This window comes from Ictalurus punctatus, chromosome 4, assembly GCF_001660625.3.
Source record: "Ictalurus punctatus breed USDA103 chromosome 4, Coco_2.0, whole genome shotgun sequence".
NCBI classification, from domain to species: domain Eukaryota; kingdom Metazoa; phylum Chordata; class Actinopteri; order Siluriformes; family Ictaluridae; genus Ictalurus; species Ictalurus punctatus.
The window spans coordinates 13,250,021-13,272,795 of record NC_071284.1 but is presented as its reverse complement, the minus strand read 5'-3'; the positions used below and the strand labels follow the sequence as shown (position 1 = coordinate 13,272,795).

General features: G+C 39.0%; 1 protein-coding gene across 1 annotated transcript in view; it reads right to left on the bottom strand.

Moving 5' to 3' along the window:
- The window catches only part of smad3b (SMAD family member 3b), a 34,515-nt gene extending 13,113 nt beyond the window's left edge, over nt 1-21,402 (bottom strand). Inside the window, exons 1-3 of the mRNA XM_047154952.2 lie at nt 20,994-21,402; nt 1,973-2,166; nt 1,669-1,803 (exon numbers count right to left, since the gene is read on the bottom strand). Coding sequence (XP_047010908.1) covers nt 1,669-1,803; nt 1,973-2,166; nt 20,994-21,196 — 532 coding nt within the window. The 5' untranslated portion in view covers nt 21,197-21,402. The remainder of the gene's footprint in view (nt 1-1,668; nt 1,804-1,972; nt 2,167-20,993) is intronic.
- Nucleotides 21,403-22,775: the final 1,373 nt, after the last annotated feature.

Sequence of the window (22,775 nt, the reverse complement as noted above, 5' to 3'; positions counted from 1 at the left end):
AAGCACTATATGCCCTCTTCCACATCCATGAGCTCATGATTGCCCATGATTGGCTACTGTTGCTGTGAGTGACAGGGGAGAGGGAGTATGCCATCCCTCCCAGCCAAAGAACATGCCCAAATTTGCTCTCTAGGCTCCCAGCCATGGATGGCTGTGGCATAGTCAAGAGTCGAACTCGCAATCTCTTGACGATCAGGCATATGTCACATGGGAGCCCCCAGAGTCAATGTTTTTATATACTCTTAAAAGAGGTGCTAAGATACACAATTACTGGCACCCTTATGCACCCGTGATGGGTGTATAAAAAAAAGATAGGTTATGAAAAAGAGTGTTTTTACCTTATTCTCCTACAGAAAATTTTATAGATAATATAATAATAATAATAATAATAGAATAATATTTCTCGATCAGAATGTCATATCAAATACAGGCATGGCAGTATTTAAATATCCACCAACATCAATGAGCAACTGTTGTTTATTAATCCTCATTATTACACATGCTTGTCTGACCTGCCGAAACACATCAGTGAATACCAATTTATTAATTTAGATATTTTTTTTTAAAGCAATGTTAATAAATGAAGCCCCATGTATGTGTTTGTTGGTCATGAATCCAATCAGACCACTTTTAATATTGTTTACAGCACCTTCTCCTGCCTATGGTAGATGGCTACCTACAATGTCTGCTGCTGTACTGACCGGCCACCCTACAAGCTAATATTAGGCTAACAGCCATAGACAATTTCATTTACACGTAACCTAATAACCCAAGCACCATCTAATTTCAGCATCATCTAATTTCAGTTCATTGGATTAAGTAGACATGAAAGCAGAATACTTGAATATGACTGAAGCCTGATTTGAGCTATGTAACCAAGTTATTTAGTGCATGTGTGCAAGTTGGAGGGAGTAATAACGCTTTAGATAGCAAAAGACAGGAAGCAGATACTCCCTTGCATAGCATACTTTCACAGATCGAAGGGATATCGTTATGATCTAATACACATTTTAATAAACGTCTTTACATCTTCATTTACTTTCATTGATGCTCATGGGCGCTAATTATTATGTAACTAGTAATGTAACACACAACTTGGGTAGTTTTTTTCACTAAATACTTTACCACTCTTACCACAAGTCCTTATTTGGATGATTTTTTTTTTTTACTCGCGTCATATTTTACAGTAACAGTATTTTTTTTAGCAACATTACTAAAAGAAATTCAAATACTGATTTAGACTCAGAGTTCTGATTTCATGCTCATAAATGTTGATCATACATTTGTACATACTTGTAGAGGGTTCTATTTAAATCTAATTTATCTCATTTAAACCATAAAACAGCTACTGAAGATGAATGAATGAATGAATGTATGAAATAAATACACTGCACAATGCTGTGGGATGACCCTGTACATTCACATTTTAATGAATGTGGTCTTCCTTTGTCCTGACCAAAAAGTAAACGCCACCTGCATGCCAGTCCCGATATAGATAGCTCTAGATCAGTCTGGTTTCTCATGCAATTTCAGCAAATTTATCAAAGAGTCCCAGATCTTCCCTTTGGCAAAACAGTTTAAATCATGAAGTTGAAGAGACAACAGACAAGAATGTGTGCATGTCTGTATGACGATGTGATTTTTTTTTTCTCCCCGCTCTGCACTCACCAGGTATGTAGTTTATCAGAGGTTCTATGCCTGCAGGAAAGTTGGTGTTCTCAGGGATAGAGTGGCTGTAGTCATCCAGAGGGGGAAACTCAGCAGGGATATCAGTGTGTCGGGGAACCAGTACCGGAGGAAGAACTGCACACGCAAGCACACGCACAATAAGAGGTAATCAAGAACGAATCAACACAAGACTAATAGTGTTCTGTACCATTTCATAATCATGATTAAATGATTGATTGAGGCTTCAGAGAATAACTAATGTGCAGCACTTTGACCCAAGCACACTTCTGCGAAGAGGGCTCACCTGGTGTCTCCACACGCTGGTAATGGTAGGGGTTGACGCACACTTCGTCCTTCTTTGTGTGGAAAGCAAACTCGCACTGGTCTATAGCACGCAGCTCGTGGTGTGACTGCAGGTCCGGCCAGCGCCACAGCCGGCAGTAGATTACGTGAGGGAGGCCTTTTCTGTGAGACACCTGCAGACGCCCGTCCAGAGACCTATGAGAGATGGAGCACATCATTATAAGTGGACTGAAGATGCAGCTTGACCCCATACTCATGTACTATACTTTGGAGCAATAATAAACCTCACATATCTGATTTATGAGACAAGGCCTTTAAATTTCAAAGCTGACACAGCGGTATGAAAATCATAAAATCATTAGCTGGTCCCCTGGGCAACTGAGAGCTCTAGTGGACTTTGCCAACCCCACGTTTTGGTTGCCTGGGAACATATTCAACTATTCAAAACAAAAATGGCAGCTTATATAATGGCTCCTATAGATAGGCACATTAAGTAAAGAGGGATAAGAGGAATAAAAAGGGAAGGGATGTCTGTTGCCATAGTCTTTATCCTCACCAGATAATGTCTTTGATGGAGTACATCATGTTTGCACAGTACCAAGTCTTTTTCTAACATTTTGGCTAAGAGCTGTGTTACTCTCGCCTCACTTTCCACTCAAAAGATGTTATTCGAGTCTGGCTGTGTCTTTATTTTCCATGTGCTTGACAGCAAGCTGACTGCGTGTTGCACTGCACTGAATTCTGCTCATTTTGCGAGCGAGTATTTCCACATCCCTGCCTGTTCCTAAAAAAAGTTGTCTATAATCTGTACAAGTTAATTACTCCATATGGGGAAAAAAGAAAAATAGTATCTACCGACAGACTGATTTGTGCTTGGTTTATATCAGTAATGTAGTAGGTAGCAGTAGTGCACACTAATAGACACGCTTAAACATATACGTCAAATTAAATCAAATTCAGAGCTATCTACTGAACCCACTTGACCAGTCAGGCAAACATAATCTGCTTCTGTTCTAGGCTCCTGGACTACTGACTTGTCCACCCCTTGTCATGGCAGCAATAGATCTAAATAATTAATAGCAATTAGATTTTGTTTTAAATGATTCTTCTAAAGGCACCATTAAAGCTAAAGCTCACTGAATCAAATGCTCAGATGTTATTTGTCATGATGTCATGCACTGTAACCAAAAAGTGCACCACAAAATACATACACTGACATTGACTATGTTTACATGGACATCAATAATCTAATTATTGACCTTACTCTGAATAAGACAATATTCTGATTAAGGTCTTTACATGAGTTGCTTTTAGAATATTCCTTTCATGTCATTGACTACGTTTACATGGACAGCAGTAATCTAATTATTGACCTTACTCTGAGTAAGATAATAATGTGATTAAGGTGTTTACATGAGTCGCTTTTAGAATACTCCTGTCATGTTCCCGTTTTACATGTTTTAGAACATAATTAGATTCACAGCCCGCGTCATTACGTCACCGCGCCACGCCGTCCGACGTCCCTCCAGAATTTCACGTATCGACATACAGTTCGTCTTCGTTATGGGACCGTGTACGGTTTTGGGTGTTTTTATTTATTATTTTTTTTACAAACGCTCTAAGTGCAGTTAATTATTTGTCATGCTGTACCTGCTAATAGACAACTGCTTGAAGCAGTGGGTGTGTCCCAAATCGCGTAGTTACCGTCTATATAGTAGCCAAGATACATTTTTCCCCACTACAGGCCTGTAGTAGGCAAGTATGTGATTTGGGACGCGGCCGAACTCTCTTGTTCGCCGTAAAACGTGAAACTGCCGTGTGTGATCGTGTCCTGTCGCAAAACGCGGTGAAAACTCACACACGACGTTCATAATGTGATTAAGGTGTTTACATGTCTGTAATACACGTCCATAATGCGACTAAAACAGGAGTACTCCACCTGTCTTAATTCGATTAGGGCTTACTTCGAGTATGACCTTAATTAGATTAAGGTAAGTAATAATTGCTGTTTACATGGTCGTTTCTTAATTAGAGTATGGTCTTAATCGGATTAAGAGTGGATTATTGTTGTCCATGTAAATGCAGCTATAGAACATAGATCGATCAACGGTACACGTCATTACGTCCCCACGCCACGCCGTCCGACGTTCCCTCCAGAATTTCACGTATCAACATACAGTTCACCTCGTTATGGGACCGTATACAGTTTTCGGTGTTTTAATTTTACGAAAGCTTCAAGTGCAATTAATTATTTGTCATGATATACGTGCAAATAGACGACTGCTTGAAGCCGTGGGCTGCGTCCGAAACCGCGTATTTACCTACTATATAATAACCGAGATACATGTATTTCTCCTAATATATAGCAGGTAAGTACGCGGTTTCGGACGCAGCCGTGTTCTCTTGTTTGCCGTCAAACGGTTGAGCACTGCCGTGTGTGTACGTGTCCTGTCGCAAAATGCGGCAAAATTAATCGGTGTGCACATGTCTATAATGTACTTCAATAATGCATTATACTCCACGTCTTAATTCGATTTGTGTTCACTTTGAGTATGACTTTAACCGGATTAAGGTAATTAAAATATATATTTATTTATTTATTTATTTTTTAAATCGCTGTTTACATGGTAGTTTTTTAATCAGAATATTGCCTTAATCGGGTTAATATTGGATTATTGTTGTCCATGTAAACGTACTGATTGTCTTATGTCATGTCATTGTAGGTCTGTCAGCACTTCTGTCACAGGACCATAATTCATTTGATTTTACTATGAGCATCAGCAGTCAAAGTACAGCTAAATACTATCAATACCCCTACCAAATACAGTTATAATACTATAATTATATACAGTTATAATTATATATGGTACATATATACAAAAGAAAAGGTCAAATATACTGCATCACTTTTTCTTTTTCTTTTTTTTGCATAGTTCTGTTCTAAAACAAAAATGCAAAACACAGGTTGATTAACCTAACTAACGTTATGTGCAAAAAAAGTTATGAGACATGATGGGTAAAATGTTTTAGATGTAGCGTAAGCAGTTGTTCATGTTGTTCCATGGTCTTTCTCAGTGATTGTGAGCCTTGCTTACTGTGTGAAGCCCGCTGCATCACCCTGACAGTTTGTCACCTTGCTCTTGCAAACTACTGCACATGTGGTCGTGATTTCCGAACTCGACCTGGCTGTTGGGTTCTTTTTTTTCTTCCATTTTTCTTTTCATGTTTATGATGATTTTTTTCTTGAACGCCACAGCGTGATGAACCTTCGAATAAAATCGTATATTAAAAAAAAAAAAAAAAAGTCTTTCAAACGTATTTATCATCCGCCAAAGTCCAGTGTCAAACAATGTAAATGAACAACTGGAATTATGACATTAATTATTCTGCGGGTCAAACTTTTCAATTCACACCGAATGATGCTTTCATTCAATTCGCACTGGCCACTTGGAAATTTAAAACACATGTAGAGCAAATTCCGACAAGGCTGTGTTGTACAGAACAGCCAAATAACAGACTTTATAAAGCTCCTGGCAATTTAAAGACTTACCCATTACAGTGTTTGACATAACAGGCTTTATGGATTTGTGAAGTTCCTGTGGATCAACAGATATGTATTTGAGTTGTGAAAATGATCAGTACGCCCCTCGTCAAGGCTAATAAATGAAATATGTTTATGATCAATAAAAAGATCAAATAATAGCAGAACTGAATCATTTTTAAATGGCGTGGGACTTTCATTTCTTGACAGTGATGTCGAACCGCAGCAGCACGTAAAGTATGAGCAACTGTCTCGCAAAAACACAATCAGCAAAATGATCCTGGCCACGGGTTCTTTGAAAATTTCCGCTATAAATGATAAGTGTCTTTTGCTATGATCTGATTTGAACACAATCGAATGATGCGAGTGCTGCATTCAAGCTGACGCTGAAGAGCAGAAGGCTTTCATCTCACCCTTCTTTTAGTTAGACAAATTGAGTGGAACAAACAGCTGCTCGCTAAAAGGTCACTTAGTGTGAGTGCTGCTAGTTTGTCACCAACAACACGCCTTACAAAAGAGCTCAATTATTTTAATGCATTTCTCACTACAGGTCAGGATTTTCTCACTTTTCAAGAACCTCGGAGATCAAGAATTAAGGTATATGCGCGCGTGCGAGAATGAAATATGAAAAAAAGCTAAAATAAATAAATAAATAAATAAATAAAACGTTCATAAGCTTAAAAGGATGCCAAACAAAAAGAGAGTAAGAACCAGAAAAAGGCAGACCATACCTATTTCTCAATATCCAACTTAATTTTTATCGTCCCCCTTTTCACATATAAGGAATATCAATATGGGATCCTGGGAAGCATGTGCCTGCCAAAGAACACATTTGTGTGGGCATGATAGTACTCCTTTTAGCTCTTAGCTTGTGCGCTAGCAGCTTCAAGTTACTTAACTGAGCCAAGCATAAGCTTATTGGGGACAAACTTCCACATTTGGCATTGTTTGTACTGAACAGGGATGAAACGGTTACCGGTAATAAAATTACCATGATAAAATTCTCAGACGGTTAGTATTAACGGGTCACATTTAATCATCATTAAAACCATGCATGATTATCGTGATTTATAAAACTCGCAGTTAATGCTGTTCACGCACACCCAGCACGAGTCTGACGCAAATCTGAAGTGTGGTCATATTTTGGATTGGATAAAAACGCTGAGGCAAACGTAATAGAAGACGGTAACCCTGTCTGCAGAGCTTACCAGAAGAAAGTTGCCATGAAATGGAACTTTGGCGCTTTTTCCTCTTTTCGGCCCTCGCTTTTAAATCGCTTATGAATGCATTACTGCCGTCCGCATTTCACTTTCGCTTTTGAATTAGGGGGCAGCGATGGCTTGAATGGTGGGTTCACTAAAGGGACGTGCAGAAGGCTCTGGGTGCTCGAGCCCTTGGCCGTTTTTCCAAATTTTTCTAAAATTATTTAAAAGTGCCCCTCTCGACATTAATTAATAAACAATTATATTACGTAAAAAGCATTCGATTTCAAATGAACACAAGCGTGCACAAAACAGTAGCAAAGTAATCACAAGAAAGTCGGAGAACTTTCCTGTTTATTTGTCCGACTCGAGTCTTGTCACTGCTTCAACAGGCAGACAGGTATGCTGAAACCACTAGCTCTTCTGCTAAGCTTTTCGTAATATTAGCAGCATTCTATATGCTTATCGCCGGTAGTTTTCATATTGATCGAGAGGGAATGTGTTGGTAAGTACTAGCTAGTCAAATTTGTTACATTTTCAGACATGCAAGTAACCTTGTTATATTATATGCATGTTATATAGTCAGTAAACGTACAATGCCAAACAGACAGAGACTGTAGAAAATTAAATAAAAACTGAAGAAGGAGGCATCGAAAGGGACAGCTTAAATCTTTGAGACTAAAAACCCAGTTCAGCAAGCAGTGCTGCAGTTTTATGGAAATCAGAGTGCTGCTGATAAATGTCAATTTAACTGTGAAATGAATAGTGTTACTGACTTTACAGGAAGTGACATACAGTGGGTGTGTCACTACATTTGTGGATGCTAACACATTTCATAATGTTCAAATTTTCTTTTAATGATTCTTTGGATTCATCCCTCCACTAAAAGTTGCTGTTTTGTTGTAATTATTTCTATAAATGTAAAAATAAAATACCATTAGGCTATATTAGGAGTGTCATTCTCATATTCATTATTGGGACCACACACACACATACACACGTAGTCTGTTTATAAGGTCAACCAGGGTGATATGTAGTTAAATTAAATGAAAGTTAGTAAAGCAGTAACGTAGTTAAAGTAGCAAAATTAGCTCTTTGGTGATATAGCCCTTCTTTACATTTGAGCCCCTGCCTGTGAGGAACTCTCTGCATTCATTATTATTCTTAATGAAAAACACAACAACAAATCAGTACAATGACAAACTCGCTTATATTAAACCAAATCTTCCGCCATCGTCCTGTCAGTCAGCTCGCCTCACTCTCCCCGCGTCAGTCAGCTCGCCTCACTCTCCCCGCGTCAGTCCGCTCACCTTCACTCTCCCTGTCAGTCAGCTGGCCTCACTCTGCCTGTCAGTCAGCTCGCCTCACTCTCAACATGTGACAAATGAAATCTGACTTCTGCTGATCTGTGCCGTGATGTAATCGGTGTGCGGCCGAACACTGTGTACCGACGATCGCCCAAGCCTAGTGACAACCATCCATCACTTTATAGTCAAATAAAACCTGTTTAAATGATTTCAGTGTGTGTATCAGTACTTTTTGTACATTTTCAGCACATTTTAACAACAATAACGTGATAATACTGATAACAGTGATAGTTTTGGTCATGATAATCGTAATATGAAATTTTCATACCGTTACATCTCTAGTACTGAATTAAAATAAATATTTTTATTTTAAACATATTTTGAATACTGCACCAATTTCTCACCTCACCTCATTTCAGCACACCATTCAGTTAAACAGCTTAAAACTTTCCACTGTGAAGTTACTGAAATGAAGTATGTAAGGAATAACACGACAGGCCGTGCTATTATACAAAAATAAACCCCCGACCCCCCCACCCCCCAGGCTGAATTGGGGTGGGGTTTCCTTCCCGTGCGTTAGAGCAATTACAACTGAGACTCCTTCCATAAATGTTAAATAAACATCTTCTAACAAGAAAATGTGAGATGACCTCAAGCCAGTACACAAGATTATTTTTTAAAAACCTTGCTAGTGATTTTAAAACTCAAACTAACTCAAAACCCAACATTACTCTCAGTTCATCTACGTAATTTAAGGCACACAATTCATTCGCCATGTAACAGAACACAAAGAGCTGCTGACTGGCGACTGAAAGAGAAGGCCAGCAGCCTCTATTGTGTAGCCCGGTCCCTGCAGACAAAGGCCAAGTCTGAGGTCTTCGAGTCACCCAGCAGTCTACAATTCCTTTTCTGTTCCAAGTGGTGCAGGCGCAGTACCCCCCCCCCCGGCCAGGCCAGACACACAGCACACCCCCATTCAGCTCAAAGTCAAAACCAAGAGCATCAACCCTGCTCCCTCATCTACAAACTCGCACAACTTCACACTCGGTTCTGAACCGATGAAACTGTTTAAGTGCGATGTAAACGAGTCTATTAAAAAAAATTACATTTAAACGCATTAAAGGCTAAACACTGTAAATGTCACTTTTTCAGTCACCACTGACACCAACAACAGGCCTAAGTAGATACACATGTAAATAGATGAATAACACTGTGGTTAATAAAAGGCAGAATTGAAAGCTAGTGGAGAGAAAAGCTGGGAAGTGTGTTTGACCAGTCACCTCATTGCTTTCCGCTGTACACCAGCGGCCAATGAAGTTTCTATCCACAGCTCAACCAGACACACTTCCTCATCTGTGCTGTGGTGCTCAAATTCACTAACCACTGACCATGCACACTTTTGCCAACCAAAAGAGCTGAAGAGCCGCTGGAAGTTGTTTTTAAATAAGGCATCAGGAGGAAAAACACTGCATGAGAGGCGCCTGGAAGAAGGCTGACCTCAGTAAACTCAGAGCAGCTGGTCATTTCCTGAGCTGGAGTCTCTACTTTGTATTTCACAGCCACCTTAAAGCATGTAGGCATTCTTCTCTCTCTCACTAGAAGACACATGCATAAATACTGCCATGCTGCATTTCTGTTCATGGTTTGTACCTTCTTCCTCCTCCTCCCCTAACCCCCAGCTCACAGGCTAAACCACGAGCCAAACAGCAACCCACGCCCTCCCCAGGGCCCACGCTGCATTCCTGGCCTCTGAGCAACCGTGCCACACAGCACGCAAACACACACTGTTGTGTGGAGTGTAAAATGATGTGCGTGTTGCTTCAGAGTTAGATGCACACCCGCTTCAGCAACAAACGCTGGGTGCTTACTTGAAGAGGTCCGAAAAATGTCAAATACGTTCAAGCCGCAACCTAAAAGGAACCTGAGCTTCTTTGAGCTATTATTTATTTAGCTCCCAACTGTTTTTGGATCAGCCTTCCCACAAGCACACTACATCTAAATTGGAAGCAATTTATTGCTTCATAAAAAGAAGGGGGGAGGGAGGGGGATCCCTGTGCGTGTTGTGTGTGTGCTTATCATTAAAACAAATCCGCAGCTACAATAGCTTTGGCCTTGGATTGTTTTGCTGGGGAAGAAACAGGAAAATATTCAAATATATTAGTTTTCATTTTTGAAAACCGCCTGTGAATTTTCCTGTTTGTATCTCTACAGAGATAATCAGCATGGATTTAAAAAAGAAAAACCCAACAACATCACAACACTATAATCCAAAATCAAAACACCCGCATCAACGTGCTCAAACTGATCGAACACACAAACATGTCTGGAGAAGCAGCATGATGGTGTATGGAGTACTGAATGAACAGTTAATAAGCAGTTTATAAGCAAGCAACTCTTGGTTTCCTCTATATGTAGATCTTACAAGAGCAGGATGTGTGGTTAAACTGTTACAAAGCCTCAATTTTACACTTTCAAAAAGAGGAACAACAAAACAGTAGTAAACATGAGAAAAAGTGCACAACACTAAGGCTGCGACTAATTATTATTTCATAATTGATTTTTTTTTTATTAATCCAATTATTTGTAGAATACATTAAACACAAAATATAGTTTTTTTTTTAAAAAAATCCTTTGCAGCATTTCCATCAACTAATATTGCTGCAGAACTCTTCAGTTATCAGATAATCGGGCACAGCATGAGAATATTAAGTGCTTACGTCAACCAAATGAAACACCCAAACTATAGGTCTTCTCTGCATTTCGAGCCCTGCTTTCTTTTCAAAAACAGTGAATGCAAAATAAAGGCAAAATAAACAAAGTAAAGGCAAAGTAAATGCCATCGAGTTGTCATACAAAGCACCAAAGAAGCATGAGAATGTTTTCTGATAGGGCACGAAAGATGGTTAATGTGGCCATAAATTTGTGATACAGCTAGTAAAATGAACAAGACCCCCCCCCCCCCCCCCCCCCCCCAAAAAAAAAACCCCAAAACAAAACAAAACAAAAAACCTACAAGGCAGGTAATAAGCATGGTTCAAGCGAGAACATTACATTCCCACAAATAAATGGTTAGAAATCAGAATCTTATTCACATGAAAACACCCATGTTATATCACAAGGCCAACAGCAGAGCATTATGTAAAGATTTCGTACTATGCTAGAGACGAGTGACGATAGTAAGGGGATAACGAGCGTGATGGCAGTCGAGTCGGGCAATTTAAATGTCTATGGGAAAACGTGCTGACTGCAGCATTAAGAAATACAACAAAAAAAGGGTTGTATTTCGTGATGTGTGTTTCCTTTTTACCAATTTTGCATCCTATACAAACAATCATTTTAAATTAAGAAAAGGACGTGTTGTTTGTCAGGGCAACTTCACTATACAAGAACTCAATAAATAACATGAACACACCCGTTATGTTTATTTACAGTCCTGACCAGTTTTGCAGTATTCCTTACCTTGTTAAAAGGTCATTATTATTTGTGTTATTATTATTTTTATGGATAATAATAATAATAATAATAATAACAACAACAACAATAATTTTAAAACCTAAACACTAATGCTAGCGATTGCAACTACAGCTGACTCGATTTCTGTATTTTTTCTGCTGTAATGACAAACACGTGTTTGGCCACACCCCCTTTCCCACCCCATCAAAGGCTTTACTACTGTCAATCAGCAATAGTTAGGGGGCACGACAGGACCATGGCATAACACCTACAATCTCACGCTTAGATCTTATACTTCAGAGGACTCTGGGTGTTGTGTCTTCTCTGTTGTAACGTGTGCCACCTTTTCAATCGAATGCATCTTTAACAGAAGTCAAGTGAGCCACAGAGTGCTGCATGATTATTACCGATTATTTTTATTAGCACATTTGAACAAATTTGCCGATTAGTCCTTGCAGCCCTACAGAAGTGGTGACTGACTTTTCCCTTTAATTTTCCATCCTGAGTAAAAGTCAGTACACTTCTCTCACTCCCACATAAAAATCTGACTGTAGGCACCAACATGTCTCAGTGAACTCAGCGTAATTTAATAACACAGCATGAGTCATTATTGGGGATTCCCAATAAGCTTTCTCTACCTACTTTCTCACCCTTTCCTTAGCCTAAACAGTCTGCCTACCCTCTGACTAAGCAACTGCTGACACAGAAACACAGCGTAATGGACAAGTGTGGACAAGCTAGGGTACGGTGAGATTCAAGATACAGATGTACAGCTCTTAAAAATCTGTTACAAATATGTGACTACAATAAGAAGTTCCTCTGACAGACTCAAAGTGAGTCTTCGAGAATTCGAATATGAATTTCTGATGCTGCAGAATTTGGGAAGCAATTCCTTCTTTTGTTCTAGATCCTATTTGACCGATGATGGTGTTCGTGTCTAAAATCTCCACCTATGAGTCATATGACCATAATATCAGCCCGTAATACCATCCTTTGTTATGGCCTACTCTTGAAAAAACACAGTGCTGTAAAATAGATTTCACAAGAGATTGAATGGTCTCTATGTACCAGCCTGTCCAATAAATCCTACTTAGATTCATCGAGCTTGCACATGGTTATAAAACAAGTCTACTCATAAATCGCTCAGATTGTTAAATCATGCAGGACAAAGTTATGAAACGAGCAGGTAGAGTGCCTTTTGTTTACCACGCTGATAAACACAACTCCCTGCCAAGTGGAAGAAAGAAAAAAAACAAAACAACACATAATAGTTCTAGTGAAAACGGATTAACAATATCAACAAATGATACAATAAAACAGTATTATATGTAGCAATGTACTAATACAGTGATTAAATACATATTCTGCTTATCTGTGTCTTTTTCTGAACCACATCACAATATGATGACTAAAGGGACATTTTCCTGGATTGTAGTAACAGTGTAACCGTTCCTTTTCATCAGCTCAAACAGTTCATAAAGCTCCATAATGTATATTTACACTGCTTTCAACTCAGCCGTTTACGCGGGATTAAGAGATAATGCAAACTGAGTCAGAACATGACGTGGATCTTATTCTGGCTGGTTTGAGATCTAGACCTGCTACAATTTCGATATGGAACTGAACAGTTCTTTACAATGAACATCATGCAAATGCATAAGTTAGGGCTGCGACGACTAAATCAACAAAATCAGTCAAATTGAACAATAAAAATATTTGACTAAAGCTGCTTTTTTACCGAAATTACCCAGAACAATTAGTCCCAGGAACTTTTTGCAAGGGGCCATTTGCTTCCTCCAGACCTTTGTTGTCCACGTTTCCATCGCGGTCTAAAATACCGTGAAGATTAGGCAAATTAGTCCGGTGACATATGACTGGGCATGACGATCCTTGGTGAGGATATGAAGCCTTGAAGTATGCTTCAGTATCAAACTAATTATTGGCACAAAGTAAGCTGATTTTAATGACGTAATAATGTAAAATGTTTGCTCGGCTCATAGAAACACGTAGCAGGCTCTCATTGGAACACAAACCTTTGAACAGTAACAAAAGAGGTCCCTGCAACCAAACTGATGGTCTAGTGGTGAGGATTCGGTGTGTTCACTGCTGCGGCCCGGGTTTTGATTCCCAGTCACGAAGTAAAAAGATATTTGGATAAAGGTTGAAATCTGATAACGAGACTGCAACAACAACAAGCAGCATGGAGGAGATTCAAGCTGTGCTGTTGATTGTGATGTATTGCTTTGCTAATGAGGTAATTGAGAAAACGCTGGAGAAGAGACGAGCAGTGGTAGTAAAGCGAATTCAGAATGCTTGTAACGCTAGACGTAAAGGAAGCAAACGGATTTTATCAGCTACTGCTGAGATGAGATTTCTGCAGTGAGATTTCTGCACTGATTTCCTGTGTGCACAATGCCCAGCTCGCTTAACCCACATGATATTTTTAAGTATACTTTTTCATCGCGGGTCACCGTTTCCAGTTCTCGCTGTATTTCGTGCTCGGCCTAAATACTTTAATCCCAAAAAGAGAGTCGATTCACTGATTCCTGGCATGGAAAACAAAAGCTTTGGGGTTGATTCCACAAACCTGAAAATGATTCGCTTTGCGCGCGCGCACACCATGAAACATTTATTCAGCATTGGAGTGTTTCAGTGGATTTTGATTTAGCTTTTATTTTGAATCCATCTTGTTGGAACTGAACAAATCAGGGCTTTGTGAAATGCAGATAAGATATGTAGTTGCCAAAAAAAAAAAAGTCTGCGGAACCAGTTAAAATAAATAAATAGATAAATAAAAATTACAGAATACAGTCACCTTACATTAGTTCATTTGGTTGATGTGAGATATTCTTGAATATTCTGTTTCTGTGAGAGATCATCTGATAAATATTGTATCACAGTTCTGTTATTTAATTAAGCTTAGTTATACACTCATCTGTCACTTTCAATAGGATCACTTTTACATCTGCTTATTTATGCAGCTATCCAATCGTGCGGGAGCAGCAAAACGCATAAGATCGTGCAGATACTGCTCAAGATTTTCAGTAATCATTCACATCAAACATCAGAATGGTGTAAATAAAAATTCTGTGTAAACTGTCTAGAGTCTACTGTTGCGTGTGAAAAGCAGCCGTTTCTGAAATACTCAAACCAGCTAATCTGGTACCAACACCCACGCCACAGATAAAGTCACAGAGATGACCCTTTTTCTTCATTCTGATGTTTGATGTGGACATTAACAGAACCTCTTGACCTGCTATGCTCATCATTATTATTACGTTTAAATTATTACGTTGCACTATTGAGCACACAACACTGATGTAACAAAAGCCTGCAATCACTAACAAACCTGCCTTTTTTTTATTGTGTACTGAGAACATGTAACAATCTCAGAAGCAGTAAAAAATACAAATGTCGGTCTTCCTATAAATCAATGCAGTGTACTTACACTCCCCTCTGAAAGTATTGGAATGGCAAGGTCAATTCAGCTTTCATTTCCTGATATTTGTGATGGGGGGGGGGGGGGGGGGGGGGTGTTTCTCCTTCAGTCTCCTCTTCAGGAGATAAAATGCATGCTCAATTGGGTTAAGGTCTGGTGATTGACTTGGCCAGTCAAAAACCAAATATAAAGTGTTATTTACCTTAAGACTATCTTTCCAATTTCCTATACTTTGCTCACGTACAAATTGGGTGGTCTGCCGCCAAAGGTGCCATCTTTAACACATCTAGATGTAAGTAACAAGGAAGAAACGCTAAAATTCTGATTTATCATCTCATTCATCTTTTGATCTCAAACTCAAATGTCGGCCTTGCCGTTCCAATACTTTCAGAAGGGACTGTAGCAGGGATGGACAAATCGCAAACCACAGGGCCTCGAACAAGCAGACTCACGTCCTGGCAACAAATAGGTTCAACAACAACAAAAAACCCTACACCTTACTGACGAAACTTTTCAACTGCTATGCGTGTTTAAACTTAACACACTTCATGGTGGTGTGACAAACCTCACTGCTGTAACTCATTACAAATCCCACTGGTGCAAACGTAGTGGTGGACTGATTTTTACTAGGTGGAAATTAATTAGCGTGCACGATACTGATTTTTGAGAATCGGGAACATGCTACTGATGAAACTCAGCAAAATGTAAAGTCGAGCAGAAAGTTTAGAGGTCACCTCATGGTTTTAAACATAGAGAGAATATAAATAGACTAGCCAGATTAATCTTTCCATCCCATAGGCAAAATTTCTTTTGCTGAGGTTTTGTCAAGGAAGCAACCCTCAATGAAGAGATAAAGAAAAAGAGAAAGTGCTCCGTTGCTTGACGTGAGCAGGTGTTGTGTCGTGTTTTGCATCCTCTCTGAAGCGCATCCCTCGTGCAAATGCACACACTTCAAGTGCCCCTGAAATGTCTTGAGTCTTGATTTGATTCTACATCTTGACATGTGAGTCACAGCATGTTGAAGTGCTTGACTGATTTACACAACCAATAGTGTTACAGATGTGCCACACCGCCACCTTTTTCTTTGTTTAAGCTGTGGAGGATTTCTCACTGCCGCCTTCACCCATGCTTGAGGACTTTAACAAGATCAATGATGACATACCGAGAGTTTCTGGAGTTACGCTGTGCTTGTTCGAGCCGAGGTCGCGGTGTAAAGCTGCAGCAAAATCACGCATACAACAATCACAAAACAGCTCTGTGAAATCCTGTACAGACTCCCAAGAGGCATCTGATATATCAAAGAATATTTGTATATGTTTTTCACAAGAACTAGCAAGAATTCCAGCACTGAACATCCCTGCATTAGTAAAACATTCTCACAAAACGCCTGTCATACAACAGCAAACTTGCACAAATTCCACCCTTATTGAAATCATTTTTTCCCCTCAACTACTCGAAAAAGGAACAGTTTACACGAAGACACAATAAAGATACAAAACACACCTACAAACCTTTTTCCTGCTAAATAGCTGCCACTGTAGAGCCAGCCCCATTCCATGGGCACGATGTATATACATTCTAGAGAGCATTTAGTTGGACGCAAGCCTGCGATAATTATGCTATCGACTTATCATATGATATAATACAGGGTTATTGACTCCGAACAGAAGGAACCAATTCTGAACAGCTGAATCGAGTCGTTAGTAATTCCAGACTTACTTCCTGTACAAACCTACGTAAGTTTATAGCAAAAAGCCCTCTGGTCTTCATTGGCTGCTCGCTGACAGACGGAGCTGAAACTCGTTATGGTAGTGGGCGTTTCCTTTTCAACACATGCTAACAGCAGTAAACCAATCACAACAGACTGGGACATCTGACCAATCAGAGCAGAGTATGCTCTCTGAACGGAGGAGTTTAGAACGAATCCTTTAGAACGGAAAGTGTTTTTTGATGTTGGATACATGTAAATCTATTATATGAGACCTTTAAAACAAATTTAGGCAAGTTTTAAAACCATAATAGGTGCGCTTTAACGCTGTGTAGCAAGCGCTAACACTGATTTGAATTAAAACATATTGTTTAAAAAGGGACATGCAAGATATTAACAATAAAAGAAAAATCCAGAAAGAATAGTTCTACTGATTCAAACAATCCGGTTATAGTCAATAATGGTGGCAATTGAGCTGCTTAAACTGCGTGAGCTGAACCTGAACACTGACTGAACACTGGTAAACTGAAGCACTTTACTAGTGGGTTAATTAACTCTCCCAAACGCATCCTATACACAGTCCATACAGGATTTCAAGGAGTTTTTTTTTTAAATTTTACTGCAGGCTTTGTGATGCAATTTGCTGAGTTTTTTTGTTCTTTTTTTTTTTAACTACTTGCGTTGACAAATTTGTTGGTAAATGAGACCTTTTAGCTGTACTCATGTTCAATGCACGTGAATCGAATAGGGCTTTGGCTTTTCGGCATTCGCACGTTATGATAAAGTTACATGATGCATCTTGGCCCAAATCTGGGAAAGGTCTGTGGTAACTTTGAGTTTATTTGATTCCGCAATCGTAAAATCTCAAAATCCTGAGGGCTCTGCTATACACATATGAGATTAATCAAACATACACACAACATAAACGTAATATTACAACTTGCCTCTGCACAAAATGACGTGAATGCACTGGTGAACTTGAACTTAAGTCGGTACGGTTGTGAATACGCTCTTCTTACCGTAACGACGCACTAAAACACGGACAATGAATAACTCAAATATAAAGAATTCACAAGATTGTATTACAGTAGTGTACTGAAGCTCACTGTAATGTTATTTCAGGAAAACAGGTTTTCACAACCAGGGCACTTTTCACACGTTTTTGTTGATACATGTTTAATTTAATATATAAAATGTGTGAATATTTGGTTCCGTTCTTGCAGAGTGCTGACTCGTATTAATAAATATGACATGACAAAATATTGATTAGATTGAAAGGCTATTTTCGTCAGAAGACAAAAACAATTTTTTGACATTACAATGTCTGGATTTTCTTAACTTAAAAGTTAATTGCTCTTTGAAAGGGTGTACTTGCATTATTATGCTATTATATTATATCAGTGGAATAAATATATGTTTTTTAAATTGTCTTAAACTGACAATAATATTGTTTATCATGGTTATATCTGGGACAATTTAACGTCTAAAGATGGGTTCACGCTGTACGATTTTGGCCACGATTTGGTCGTCTGAGACAAATTTTGAGAATCCTAAAAAATTCCTATAATCCTACGCCAAAATTTGTCGTCTTTGATCGATAGTTTGACGTGTTCCCCCGACAGATTAATCGCCGTTGCAATCAAATGTTTCCTCCGGTTAAATTATGGCGGTGTCAGAAGATATGAGGCACAGTCCTGTACCGTGGCTTCTCCTACTCTGTACGAGTCTTCTTGCGTGCGTCCGTATTTCACGTTTTGACTGTCGTACAGTCCGACATTAATGACGACTGAGATCCTACAGTGTGACACGGCTTACAGCAGGGATCATGCTCGTACAGTCTGACAAGAAACAGTCGCAGAGGACTATTAAAAATCGCACAGTGTGCAACAGGCTTTACAGAAGTAGTTATCATGACAGGCCTAGTTGGATAAAAGCATGACTAATAATTTTGCTCTTATTCTAGAAGTGAGGAACTATAACATCATAATGAGGATATCTCCTAAACACTTGTTTCAGTACCAATAAGGGACAGGTACATAAAGCACTGTAACATCAATTACTACTTCAGCAAAAGTGACTCAATGAAGTGAATCAATCTTTTTTAAATCTGTTCTATGCAAGTTTGTGTAAACAAAAGGTCTGACAAAATCTAATAGATATAATCAGATGGCAAATACTACAGATCTGACCAAGACTCACTCAGCTCAACAGCATTCACCTAACTGAATTAATCCGTATGACTACTCTGTAAACTCTTTATAAAGTGAGTCTAATGTGTCAAGCTTAAAAATAAAAATGCGTGCGTGACACAGGCACGTCTTGGCACATCGGTGTCTTCCCAAGTGATCTACGCAGATTTTGTGATAAATCAGGGCCTTGAATTGGAGACATTACTACAGCCGGATCTTTAAGCACAACAAAACACTGCTTTATTGGTTTGTTCTAATATATACAAGGACAAATCACAAGCAATCACAACCTGTAGCTATACACACACACACAACCAGTCAAAAATTTAGACACACTCATTTTAGAATACTACTACTGCTACTACTACTACAATAATAATAGTCATCAAAACGCTGGAATAACACAAAGGAAACTACATGAATTGTGCTGGGATAAAAAATCCAAAATAAATCAAAATAATTTTGTATTTTAACATCTTCAGAGTAGACATCCTTTTCGCCTAGAGCTTCCAGAAATGTATTCTTGGCATTTTCATAACCAATTTCTTAAGGAATCCCCCTGAGATGCTTTTTAAACAGTATTAAAGCAATTCCCATCTACGCTGGACACTTATTGGCTGCTTTTGGGAATATTTCACTCCGAGTTGTCCATTTAAAAAAAAACCTCTTTATATATATATATATATATATATATATATATATATATATATATATGCATGTGTGTGTGCAAGCATGTATATACATATGTAAAAAAAAATCGTTTTTTTTAAATAAAATGTTTGTTTTCTAATGAAAGAGAAATATATTGGCACAATTATATTTTTGTCTACAACACCGATTTCAAACATTTAATCATACACCTTCAAATCAAAAGATTTTTAAGATCATGAGAAACATTTCGAACGGTAGTGTATATATGTATGTGTGTGTGTGTGAGAGAGATTATATATATATATATATATATATATATATATATATATATATATATAGGCGCATGTATGTGTGCACGCATGTATACACATATGTATATACACATATATATGCTATGTATATGCATAAATATATATTTTATATATATACACATTTGTCCATATGGTGCAGCTGTATAAAAGAGTGAAATATAAAGCACAAACTATGCAACACCAGCAGGAAGCTCAACAAGCCTCCACTAGTACATTCAGCCTGAAATTATTCTCACAACACATTCCTTGTTAAACTAAACAGCAGAACAGGACCGCTACAGGGAACTGAGCTGAACCATTTGGATATTGTTAGCTGACTCGGTTATTTGTGTTTACACGTGATTTGGCTTGCTTTGGTCGTAAGCTTGTACATTCACACACTAATCTAGCATGCAGTGTCCGAGCACAGAGCTCCTGTCCCAGTTAAACATGTTGCATAACAGCTGCTAAGCTGATAGTGCTGTGGGGGATGAGTTGATTAAAACCTTTCCGATAAGCTAGCTAGCCATTTTCATTACCTAACGCACTTTAGACTGCTAGCCGTGGAGCTAACTTCCAAAACAACCGTCTGGATGAAATAAATAAATAAAATAAAAAGTGCAAGTGTCGTGTCACAGTTAACTAGATACCAGAACCGTTAGGTGACTTTCTGATAAACAGTAAGCGTTAGGTTGTTATTATAAAGCCTTTAAAACATTTTCAAACTTAAATTTACTAGGTTAGGCAAATTAAGCCAACCGCCTACACAAGCTTATCTTCTTCATCTTCTTCTTCCCTTCCTAACATGTACTGCTGCTGCTTTCACGGCATTAACTATGTAGTAAGTTTGTTTATCAAATCTGCATGTATAAAACGGAAAGTTTTCATCACAACGTTTTGGTAGTGTTGATTACTTTGGAGAAACGTCAACACAGCTCACTAGCCATGTAACCTGCCCAGTTTACTTACTTTCATACTGCCCATGTCAAATGTCAACTTTATAAACATTATCTACATACGCACTTGGTAAAGATTTCACAGACATGATCTAATCGGTGTAAGTATCGATAAAAGTGCACCTATATGTATATTAGGAGTTTGTCCAGTTCTATAAAGGATATAATAGTAGACTGCAGTATTAGCTAAGCTGGCGGAGTTGCTACATTGCTAGGTGGCTAACTAGCGTTAGATGGTTATAAGTTAGCACAACAAAACTCGGCTCGTGCCGTCGGGACTGAATACCTCGGTATGGTTATACATTTCGTGTTTATATTCTGAGTAGTAATGGCCTTCTCCAATTCGTCGAGTTGCCCCGTCTTCTTCAGCTTCTTCACGAGACTCTTCACCGCCTTTTCACACCATTTCTCTTCTTGTCCATTCTGCTCTCCTTTCTTCCATCCAAGGAGCTTCTTCACAATCGGAGGTGTGAACGGCAGGATAGACATGATGTTCGGCTTCACTCTTTGCCTCTCCGCACGGTCAGGTCAGGTGCTTTCTGGAGAGAGAAAATAAGTAATCCCGTGGGATTTCACCAAAATATCCGCCAAATATCAGTTAACCAAACTTTAGTTCCTGCAACAGACATTTAGCCAACGGCTTAAACACCAACTCTGTAGTGCGCTGAGTGCAGAAGCGCAGTAATGTCGCTCTCCCCGCCCCCCAGCGCTCTCCTCCGCCTCCTCCTATAGACTCACGCACAGACCGTGGCTCTGTCCCAAATGCCCTCATATTCAGGATATCGTGCACTACATAAGACAAAGATTCGCTCATATTCTACCCTATGTAGTGCACTTGTATAACAAATAGGTAGCCATTTATGATTCAGCCCATAGTTTGAAGCTTTAGGCCGGATAACTCGTGCGCAACACATCCTGACTTCAGTGTTTCCTTTCCCTTGGGCTGTTTATGAGAAGAAATGTTATAATAATGTAATAATGTATAATTGATCGTTTCAATGCCATTTCTAAGAACATATATTGATGCGTATTGTGACATATGTTTGAAACAGTATATATACTCTGAGAAACCTTACATGAATGCTTTTTCTAACCACATCTAATGGCTTACTGTGGAGCACTGGTTATGCTTTGCAGAAGGCATAAACTGCTCAAATTTGCATTCAAACTGCACAGTTGGAAAACTTTGGAAGGTATTTCCTGGGATATAAAATGAGATGTGTCTGCATGTCCAGCAGTCCGGGAGAAACAGGGAGAGGTTCTGAGAATTCTCAAACACAGGCCTGTTTCAGCATGTCCTTTCTGTGGGATCTCCTGACTCTGAGCATGTCTGTTCAGAAGTCTGTCCTTTCAGCATAGCCAGAAGAAGCATGGGATGCATGGCTTACAAGGTGTTACTATTACAAATATGTAGGGGGTTTTCCCCCTATGAGTTGGTTTGTTATTATGAATGTTAATACTATCACAAGTATGAAAGTGCAGACAGTAAACATGCCATATGATGATCTAAGCATTGCTAACTCACTGTATTCGTGCATTCATTCATCTTCAGTGACTACTTTATGCTGGTCAGGGTCATGGTGGATCCGGAGACTATCCTGGGAAAAGTCAATGCAAAGCAGAAATTTCACCCTGAATCTGTCACAGGGCACCGTGCACACACATTCACACTCTTTCACACCTAGGGGGCAATTTAGCCAATCCACCTACTGGAATGTTTTTGGAATCACGCCAGGGACACTGAAGCTGTGCGATGGCAGTGCTATCCTCTGTACCACCTTGCCAACCCTAACTCACTGTATCACATGTACAATCATTACATTGACTTATCAGCTATCTGGAATTGAGAACAGGAGTTAAATAAAACTGCCAGCCATGACCTCAAATTAGTTTGCTTAGAGGCCACCTATTTAGCACTTGTTAATCTAAATCATGATGGTAACACTGTAGTAATTTGGACCAGATCCACTATAGAGCACCTATGACCCCTCTACAGTAATGGGACAAATTGGTTATTCTGCAAATGTGTAGTCCTACGGACATAATTAGGTCATGCTTGTGTACCCCC